This window comes from Coptis chinensis, chromosome 1 (genome assembly GCF_015680905.1).
Source record: "Coptis chinensis isolate HL-2020 chromosome 1, ASM1568090v1, whole genome shotgun sequence".
Lineage (NCBI taxonomy): Eukaryota > Viridiplantae > Streptophyta > Magnoliopsida > Ranunculales > Ranunculaceae > Coptis > Coptis chinensis.
Genome location: NC_141456.1, coordinates 39,239,232 through 39,250,180, shown reverse-complemented (window position 1 = coordinate 39,250,180; position 10,949 = coordinate 39,239,232). Strand labels below are relative to the sequence as shown.

Genomic DNA, 10,949 nt, shown 5'->3' with positions numbered 1-10,949 from the left:
AACTGGAGATTCTTGGCGCGTCGTGTAACTAAGTGACAGGTAAAATTTTAAATTATTTCCATAAAGATCCTTGATATTTTTCCTTTATATATGGTGAACTAGTAGCTCATAATAGGAATAAAGTTTGGGATGAACCGAGGGATGTGGCCCCTCTAGTTCCTGGCCCATGGTGCCTGTTTGGGGATTTTAATGGTATATCTAGTTTAGATGAGAAAATAGGTAGCAGAAGTAGAATTACCAAAAGTATGAACGAGTTTAACAGCTTGATTAATGAGTTGGGCTTAGTGGATTTAGGTTTTAAAGGCCCAAAGTATACTTGGAGCAATAACAGAAGACCTGTTGCTCACATTTTGGAAAGGCTGGATAGAGCCTTGGCCACGCCTGATTGGCTTGCTGCTTTCCCTAATGCCCAAATCAAAACTTTTGCTAATGCTACCTCTGACCACATATCTTTATTCATCAACTTGTCTAAGAAAGAAGAGAAGCTATTGAGACCTTTTAATTTTTTTGAAATGTGGTTACAAAATGATTCTTGTATGGAGGTTATTGATAAAGTCTGGAACTCTATAACACATGATCTTCCAGATAGTAGATTCATGCATAAGCTGGATAAAACCAAAAATTATCTTACCATGTGGAATAAACATGTGTTTGGGAACATTTTTACTAATATTAAAGCTACCCAAGCTAAGCTAGACTCTGTGTTGGCTAAACCCTTCACCATTGAAAACTATAATAAAGCTAAGGAGCTGAAAGAAGAGTTGCTGGACTGGTACACTAAGGAGGAGGATTTTTGGAAACAAAATTCCTCTAATTCTTGGCTTAAAGATGGAGGCAGGAATACCAAGTTCTTCCATCTCTCCACCATTTATAGGAGAAGGAAGAATACCATTGACAAAATAAAAAATAATGAAGGAGATTGGAAAGAGGGTAGGACTGATGTGGGGGTTTCTTTAAATCAATATTTTAAGGAGATCTTTACGTCAGATAACCCTGGGAGAAATGAACAGATTTTGGAGCTATTCCAACCTTGCGTGATAGCCAGAGAGAATGATATTCTTACTGATGTTCCCACAGATGAGGATATTTGAGTTGTGGTTCGTAAGATGGGGAGCTTAAAAGCCCTTGGACCTGATGGGTTCCAAGATATTTTTTATCAAAAATGCTGGGACATCATTGGGTCTACTGTGATTGTCTTTGTTCAATATTTCTTCAATCATGGGTTCCTGAATCTTGGGTTTAATGAGACCTATATAGCTTTGATTCCTAAGATTGCTAATCCTGACCATGCATCCAAGTTTAGGCCTATAAGCCTATGCAATTTTGGGTATAAGATTATCTCTAAGCTTCTGGCCAACAGACTCAAAGGTCTTATCAATAAAATTATTTCTCCTTTCCAAGGGGCCTTTATAAAAGATAGAAGTATAGGAGACAATGTTGGGTTAGCTTGTGAAGTCTTTCACAACATGAAACAGATGAAAACTAAAAATGAGGGCTGGATTGCCCTAAAGTTGGATATGGTCAAAGCTTATGATAAGGTTGAATAAGTTTTTTTGGATGGTATTTTTGATAAGCTTGGGTTCAATAATAAGTGGGGACATATGATTCAACAATGTGTCTCTACTGTTTCTTTCCAAGTGATGCTTAATGGGTCACCTCTTGAAAAAGTTATACCTGAGAGAGGCCTAAGGCAAGGGGATCCTCTATCCCCTTATCTGTTTATCTTAGTTTCTGAGGCTTTGTCAAGGATGGTGGCAAAAGATGAACAAGCTGAGGAAGTGCATGGTATAAAAATAAAAAGACAATCCCCTGCTCTAACCCATTTGTTCTATACTGATGACCTTATTCTTTTTACTAAAACAAATGTGGTTGAGAGTGGGAATCTAAAAAAGATTTTGGATGATTATTGTGGGGCTTCAGGCCAAATGATAAATCTTGAAAAATCCAGTGTTTTCTTTAGTAGGAATGTCAACTATAGACAAAAAATAAGGCTTAAAAGATTCTAGAAGATTATGAATTTTGCTCCTAAGGAGAAATACCTTGGAGTCCCCATCATGCTTTCCAGAAAAAAGTCTGAGGACTTTGATTTTCTGGTGGATAAGATCCACAATAAGATTAAAGGCTGGAAAGCTAAGGTGTTGTCCCAAGCTGGGAGAACTACTCTTGTTCAAGCTGTGATTCAAGCTACCCTTCTTTATGTAATGTCAACTTACTTGCTCCCAGTCTCTATGTGCAATAAGATTGACAAGGCTTGTAGAGATTTCTGGTGGTCTGGAAAGGATAATTCAAAATGTGTCCACACCATAGGGTGGGATCACATATGTCAGCCAAAGCAAACCGGTGGCTTGGGCTTAAGAAAGGCTAGAGATATGAATGTGGCTATGTTGGCCAAACTACCCTGGAAAGCTACCACAGATATTCAGTCTTTATGGACTAGAACTCTGTTTAGTATCTATGGTAAGCATTGGATTGGTAATGTGAAAAAACCCCCAGATAAAGCCTCCTACTTTTGGAAAGGCATTCATATGACTTTCAATGCTATAAGTGGAGGTTTGATTTGGGGGATTGGCAAAAAGGATACTACTTCAGTTCTAAAAGACCCATGGCTTAAGTGCCAGAATAAACCTATAACTCTGGAAGAACTGGGGGTAGTAGAGCCTTCTTTGCAATATCTGGTTGTCTCTAATTTGTTTTTGCAAGATAATAGTGGCTGGGATGAGGCAAAGCTTAACACTCTGTTCGACCCTTTTATCTGCAAAAATATTTTAGAGGTAAAAGTCAGACCTGAGGCTGCCACTGCTGATAAGATGAGATGGGACAAAGACAAGTATGGGATCCTTACAGCTAAATCCACATATAAATTCCTAAAACCTGAGGAGGATGTAGGACAAAGCTCTAGCTGTAACCCCCTTTCTCTCAAGCAGATATGGAAGGCTCCTCTTCCAGCTTATATCCAAAACTTTATTTGGAAAATGTACATGCATATATTACCTATGGGTGATATGCTAGCTGACAGAAGGATGAAAGGGGACTTTGCTTGTCCTTATTGTCTCAAGGAGATTGAAACTACAGAACACTTATTCTTTACCTGTGAATGGATAAGAACACTGTGGTTTAGCTCCCAAGTGGGCATGAGAATGCACAAGGATGAAAAGCTTACTCTGCGAGAAAGATTAGACATTTTCCTGACATGGAGCTGTAGTACAGACACAAACCAGAGTCTGGTTGGGGTTCACATAACATTCTTGCTGCAGCAGATCTGGAAAACTAGAAATGAGATTAAATTTGAACATAGAAAGGCAAATCGGGAAAGGATGATCAGGGAAAGCAGGACTCTGGCAGACAAATACATGCCGGCTTTCAGAGAAGATCATCTAACTCCTATCCCCTATTCAAATTCAATAGATAATAACTTTGAGGAAGTTTTTCCAGTTATTCATAATGATAGTATAATCATTAGGTTTGATGTCTCTTTCTACGGGCATACTGGATGGGTTGGAGCTGGGGCTATAGCTACTGATAATGAAAGGTGTACAGTGGGAGCAACTTTCAGAAGATTTAGAGCTGTGGAGGCAGCATAAGCTGAGCTGGAAGCAGCTGAAGTTGCAGTTTTGCTGGCCAAGAAACTCAGGATGCAACATTTTGTGTTTGAAGGGGATAATTTGGAGGTGATCAATGCTCTACAAGGCAAGTTGTGTAGATTGACTTGGGATGTGGTGAGAACCAATATTACATCCTTGGTGTCGAGTTTCAGTTCCTGTCAGTTTAGATGGATTAGTAGGGATGTTAATGGGGATGCAGACTCACTAGCAGCTTGGTCTAACCAACAGCTAGGGAGTACTGATCTTCTAAGTTGTATGTTAAGAAACAATTGTGTTCCTATGTTTGTTTGAGGGTTGCTAATATATAGTAGTATGATTTGCATAAAAAAAAAAAAAAAAAAAAGAATACAACATAAAGAGACTAGATGGGACCTAAGCTTCCCTTTAAAAACCGTCTACGTTCCCAGGGCCTATGCAGTTTATGATTAATATGGGAGGCCTGTAACAGGCCAATGACCTGATCAATTTGCTTGCCATGCTGGACAGTGCCTTCTGGGTTGGAGAAGTAAATAGCTGCTTTGGATGATTCAACCGAGTGTATCTACTTGCAAGCTGAATTTAATCAAACACCACTGGGTACAAACAACTCTAGTATTTGAGTTGTATTTCACAAAGTTCCTAGATGATCCATTATTGGGGATTTCAATTTTTACAGTTTACAAATTAGAAACACGTCTTTTTGTTTTAAACCTAGAACTCTCCCTCCCCTCACTTTTTTTTAACTTTCTCTCAGGTATCATTTTTTAAAAAAAAAACCCTTCATTACAAGGAAAGAGGTTCGGTGGTTATAACTCCCTATCCCTCTCTCTATCCACATTTTTCTCTTTCACTATTTATCCATGTTTTTCTATATATATATATATATATATATATATTTGCTAATTAAGGCCCACTTAAACCCATGTCCAAATAATACTAATAAAAAAATAAAATACATGCTATAAATATTTATTTATTTAATTAAAAAAATAGAATTGTTATATAAGATTAGATTAAATTTAAAATAATGAATATAGTACAATGGTATTGGGAAATAGTGCTCACTACATCACCGAGAGTCAAAACTCACATGCTCTCTATATATCACACACACACACACACACACACACACACACACACACACACACACATATATATACATATATATATATATATATATATATATATATATATATATATATATATATATATATATATATATATATATATCGAAAGGTGTTCCATTTACCACACTTTTTATACCATAGTTTATACCATGCCCCACAACTTTATGTACAACGTGAATTATAATCTCATTTTTTGTGGATGTGTTCAACTAACCATGAATATCACCTATACTAAATTTCAACTCATTTGATAATGTTTAACTATGTCAAAAGATGATTACAAAATCGAAAAATCTTAGCCGTTTAAAAAAAAACAAAATTGAGAACGATGTTTAACTAGGTTAGAGATTTCCAAATGAGATGAATTTTTGTCGAGATGTTATCTATTTAGTAGATCATATCCACAAATTACTAGCACTTGACTCATCACGTAGGATGGTGTGGTATAAACTATGGTATAAAAAGTGTAGTAAAACGAAACCTGCTCGATATATATATATATATATTAGAAAACTTTCAGGTAAACCCAGTGGCAGAGCCAGGGGGCCCAAGGTATGCCCTGGCGCACCCTCACTTTCCAGTTTCCACAAAAAAAAAAATACTATTTGTCAGTCACTATTCCTTCGTAACCAAAACCCAAGCAAATAGGAAAGGAAAAAAATAAAAAAAGCAAAGCAAACCCAGCCCCCAAAAACAGTAACCCATGAACCCCTTACACGTACTCTTTCTCTCTCCCTAAAAATAATAAATTGAAAGTAGAAAACCCAAATATTAACCTCACGCACTCTCTCTTATTTAAAATAAATAAATAAATAAAAACCAAAAACCCCTCACGTACTCTCTCTTTCAGTGATTCGGTCTCTCACTCTCTTGAGGATGTTGTGGTAAGTTTTAAATAAATTTTCTAAATCATTGGTTTTTTTTTTTGGTATTTTGTAGGTTTAAACTTGATGCTTTATTTCTCTTGAAATTTAAAGTAATAGATTGCATTGATTAATTGCTACTTAAGTATTGTTTAAGGCTAAGTCCAATGGTGCGACAAAACACCAAATATCACGTAAATTGTGATCCAATGGTGCGTGAAATCGCTAACCGCTAACGCTATCGGTATAATTTTTGCTATGTATACAACCAATTTTAACGATATAGCGTATGCTCTGCACGCCAGAATGAGTGGTGGCCACATAAAAAATTTGAAATAAATCTACACGCCTCTGTGGGTAGTGGCTAGAATTCGATTTAATTTCGAAATAAATATACACGCCTATCACTGTGGCGGTTAGAAGAGGAAGAGAGATGGGAGAAAGGGTAAAATGGGGATGGCGTGAAAAAACAAAGAGTCACACGCCAGTGTGAATGGCGGTTACAAAAGAAATTTTTTCTGTCGAGTGGCGGCTACAAAAGAAAAACCATTGAGTCGAACAACACTATCCCGCTAACTACATATACTGTGCTATTGTGGTTTGTTGTTTTAGTGGTCCAAACCATTAGACTTAGCCTAAACAACTATGTTGGAGAATGCGCTTGTTGGAGATCTTATTCCTGATGGGAGATGGAACCACCTAACTACTAGCCTGCCTTCTAGTGAGCTGAAAAAGAGAATAGAGGATACTGAGTTGAACCCTATGCTTAGCAAGACCAAGTCATTTGGACACTAACAGTCTCAGGCAGATTCACAGCCAAATCAGCATACATGGCACTCAAGCAGACTAGAACAAAAGTCAAATGGTATAGAGTGGTATGGGGTAAGCTAGTTGTACCTAAACACTCCTTCACTAGTTGGCAACTGTTTGCTAATTGTTTACCTACTCAGGATAGACTGGTTAAGAAGAAAATTATTAACCAATCTTTTTGTAGTTTTTGCAACTCTTCTAGGGAGCATTCAAAGTATCTATATTTTGATTGTCCATATACTAAAGGTGTCTGGTCAAGGGTGAAAAGATGGATGAGCTTGAGCACTCAAGTTAAGTCATAAACTGCTGAGTGGTATAACATCATGAGGATATGTAGAGATGCCACAATGGAATTTGAAATTGCTAGACCTGTTGTTTGTGCCACTATATATGCCATATGGGTTGAAAGGAATTTGAGGAAGTTTCAGCAGAAGCAGCATATTGAGGATCAAGTCTACGAAAAAGTGAAGAGGGAAATGAAGATATATTTGCAAACAGTGTTGAAAGAGGTCCCTGACATGGTGGCAGCCAGAATTCTTCTCGACGGGATGGGAATACAAGCTTCCTTCACTCCACGTGCCCCAATCTGGTGCAAATGGTTTAAACCTAAACCAGGAAAGTTAGTAGTTAATACTGATGGCTTTGTCATAGAAGACTTCAATGGATTTGGAGGTGCGATCAGAGATGAAGCTGGAGTAGTTCAGCTAGCGTATACTGGGAGTTCTAGTAAGAGATCGATCATTACCCAAGAACTTTTGGCTGTTGAAGCGGGTATGAAGGGTGCAATTTGTATTGGAGCTAAATGAATTACTGTTTGTTCGGACTCTAAATGTGCAGTAGGAGCGATAACTGGACTAGAGGAACCTCCTTGGTATTGTCTCAACATTGTTGTTTCTATTGAGCTCTTGAAACAACAGTTTTAACTGGTTGATTTTAAGCATGTGTATAGAGAAACAAATATGGTAGCTGATTACTTCTCTAAGTTATGTAAGACTCATGAGGATTCTATTTTCTTTTTTCTTCCTCCTTTAGACTGTGCTCTAACTAATATTATAATGGAGGATGCGCAAGGAAAAGTGTACTTGAGATTTTGATTAATACAGGTTGGGGTATGCCTAACCCCTAGCTTCTTCTTCTTCTTAAAAAAAACTATGTTAAAGTATTTGTTCAAAGAAAAGTCATTGCTAACTCAACCAATGCTGGACTCATAAGATGTTAGTAATGCTGAAATAAGATCCTCCTCAAAACGAAGTCACCAAGAAACTGAAGATGGTGGTTGAAATATTAGTTAAAAGAAATAATAAATTTTGTGATTGGGTTTGAAATATTAGTTTTTTAAAAAATTGTATGCTTGGTTGTGGTGGCTCACCCTCACTTAATTTCCTGGCTCCGCCATTGGGTAAACCTATAGAAAAATTCATAAGATGGTGCTTCCTATTTCTTGAGAAAAATTGGTTTGCCATCTAATTCATGAGCTGGGAACCGTGGTGTCTAGAATTGGAAGTCCACATCTTGCATCAGCTGTGATGTTATCTTCTGTCCATATATGAATGATCTTCACGCACTGAATGTCGTAAGCTGTTAGCCTACCTAGCTAGGGTCGATCAAGTTCTACGACAATGATTTGTTCTAAAAGCAGTAATAGAAACATCAAAATTCGATTCTATGTTCAAATTTTAAGCCAAGATTTCCTTAAATCTAGCTAGTGCAGTTGTTATCAAATCATAAATTTAGGCCCAAGCACATAAATTGACCAAGAATTTCGGTTTTAGGCCTAGATGAACAATAATTATGGTTTTAGGACAAAAATAGGTTGACATCAGCATCTATCGTTAATAATTTCGCTATTAGGACATTTTTGGGCTGACATCAGTAAATTATTTTTTTTATTAATACCAATTATGACCTTTGATATACATGCAAACACCACTATGCATATATGATATGCACTGCAAGTGTATAACATATGCAAGCAAACATCATTATGCATGTGTGTTTGGAGGGGAGGGGAAGAGCTTAGATGTGAAAGCATGAAGGCGGCCCTCAGCCCGACCTTCAAAGTCCCCCACAACTTTTCTATGTATTTTTTTTTTTTTTTTTTTTTATATTTTGTTAAAAAGTACGTAATTGTATAAATAGGAAAATGAAAAATATGTTTTACATAAGTTAGTACTTTGTGTAAGCTCCTACAACGTTACATGAAAAATCTAGCTCAAAATAACAAATTGTTCCATTGTCGGGATATGAACCCGAGTCACTTCTCTATGTATAAGCAAGAATAAAATATAAATCAAAGTGATGTGATATGATCTTGGTATATGCATGGTAATGAAGTTTTTAATCAACTTCAACTAATCAAGCACAAGTTATTCTACAACCTACAACACCACATCATATTTTTGGTCTCATATACATTTCTTATTGATTCATAGAATACATCGGCACATAAAACCTAAGAACGAAACTTTTGAATTTTATTATCTTACAAATTTTAGCCAAATTATTAATTAAGTACATTAAGCAAAGTCAAGATTGAGAAAACCTATTATTTAAACGTGATAATTAATTTAGGGGTATTTAGCTTTTGGGCCACATTATAAATGGGTAATATGCAGTTGGTCACCAATTGTTTGTTTAATAGTTATTGGGCCAAAATTGACGGTGATCCGTCCATATTTTATAAAATGGCACATTTACCCTTGCATGTGTATTGCACGTGATTGAAATAAACGGCTAAGATCAAAGTTATTTTCAATTCAACAGCCACCATAATGTTTTATCCTGACCGTTTATTTGTGACACGCTGTCCTAATCTCTCACTACATATCATATTAGCGGGAAAAACACTAATTAACCGCCCAAAAACACTCACTTCTTTCAGACAACACTCTCGCTTATATCATTCTTTCAGACAACCTGTTTGTGTGCGAGGGTAGCAAACCTGTTTCAGACAACCTGTTTTCAAACGCTAAGAACCAACTTAACACATTTTCAAATGCTAGGAATAAATGTGGTAGCTTTGGAGAAGATAGACTGGACTTGTAGATCTGATTTGTGCATTCAAGCTTAAGGAAGTTAGTTTGTAAGTAAAAACTAAACCTTTTTTTAGTTTAGTTATGTTTGTTCAATTTTTTATACTATTTTGCATGGTTTGAATGTTTGTTTGTTTAAAGAAGTACGTGGGTGTCTTTTTGGACCAAACCCTAATTGTCAATTAAAAAATTGACCTAAACCCTAATTATTTATTATGTTATGGTCCCAAGCCCTAATTCTTAAATACAGTAATGGTCCCAAACCCTAATTTTTCATACAAAAAATTAGGGCTTTTTAAGTAATCTGGAATACTATAGGTACATTTTTTTAATATATTTTATATTGATCAATTAGAGGTATATAGTAGTTTGTTGCCACATTATTTTACTGTTTAAAAAATGTAGCACCTTTTGGGCAATGTTTAAAAAATGTAACACAATGTTCACTTGTTGGTTGTTATCTCATAGACCTATCAAATGGGAAAAAGTAAGGGCAAGGGTATAAAGGGCAAGGGCAATGGTCCATAACAAAGGAGAGGTGAGGAGTATCCAGACTATTTAATGTCTGTTTGTAGATTTGGGTATAAAAATTGGGCAGAAGATGAGGTTAGGGCTGCTAGAGCTTATGTTGATGAGCATGGTGATGATGTAACTCGTGAAGAAGTCCATGATCACATATTTGAATATAGGGACAGAAAAAGAAAGAGGCGGGGTTCTTTGTAGGACTACCTCCATTTGATTCTGATGATGATCAAGATCTATCTGAGCATGACTTGGAGTATCTGGATTGGCTTGATGCAATAAGTAATCCAAATGCTGCTGGGGAGGGTGAGGCTGAGGGTGAGACTGAGGGTGAGGATGAGGCTCAGGCTAAGGTTAAGGGTGAGGGAAGTTCAAGTCAAGCACAAACTGCTGGAGGGGGAAGTCAAGCACAACCTAGAGTGATTGTGCAGGGTTTGATGTGTCCCCATGAGTATAAAGCTATGCAGACTGCACTGAAGAATAAGAGGAAGAATAAGATGAAGTGATGTTATTCTTGTTTCAATGTGATAGTGTTATGTTTGGTACAATGGCTGTAAGGTGTCATGCTTTTGCTTGTTATGTTTAGGGTCTTTATGTTTATGTTTTAGCCCTATGTTTTATTATGGATTGTAATGTAGTTTAGTATGGATTATAAATGTTTTGAAGTTAATGAATGTTATGAAGTTTATAAATGTTATGAAGTTTATTCCATTGTTGATTTATATAGTTTATTTTCATTTTATGTTCCAATAGTGTGGTTGTATCTGTTATGGGAACTCTGAGAGGTGATAGGGTGTTTGTGTTGCACTATGATGGTTTTTGGATGCCTTTTGCATCTGGGAAGGTTAATTACTCTATGTATAGGGGTGTGGAGAGGTGTGACTATGAGGTAAATGGTGAAGAGATGTGTTATCTTGATTTTCTCAAGGAGATACATAGGCAGTTTGGGGATGACAAACCAGTGTCATGTGTCAAATTCATTGCTAGGGGACATCTGACTTACTTCAATAATGA

The 10,949-nt window shown here is 36.5% G+C and overlaps 1 protein-coding gene across 1 annotated transcript; it reads left to right on the top strand.

Annotated features, from left to right (window-relative positions):
* The first annotated feature begins 245 nt into the window (after positions 1-245).
* On the top strand, positions 246-1,091 carry LOC147523925 (uncharacterized). The gene has a single exon (XM_086572966.1). The coding sequence runs from the start codon at positions 246-248 to the stop codon at positions 1,089-1,091; it is 846 nt and encodes a 281-aa protein (XP_086429092.1).
* Positions 1,092-10,949: the final 9,858 nt, after the last annotated feature.

Coding starts and splice junctions, on each gene's coding strand:
- LOC147523925 (XM_086572966.1), top strand. CDS start 246: ATGAACGAGTTTAACAGCTTGATTAATGAGTTGGGCTTAGTGGATTTA.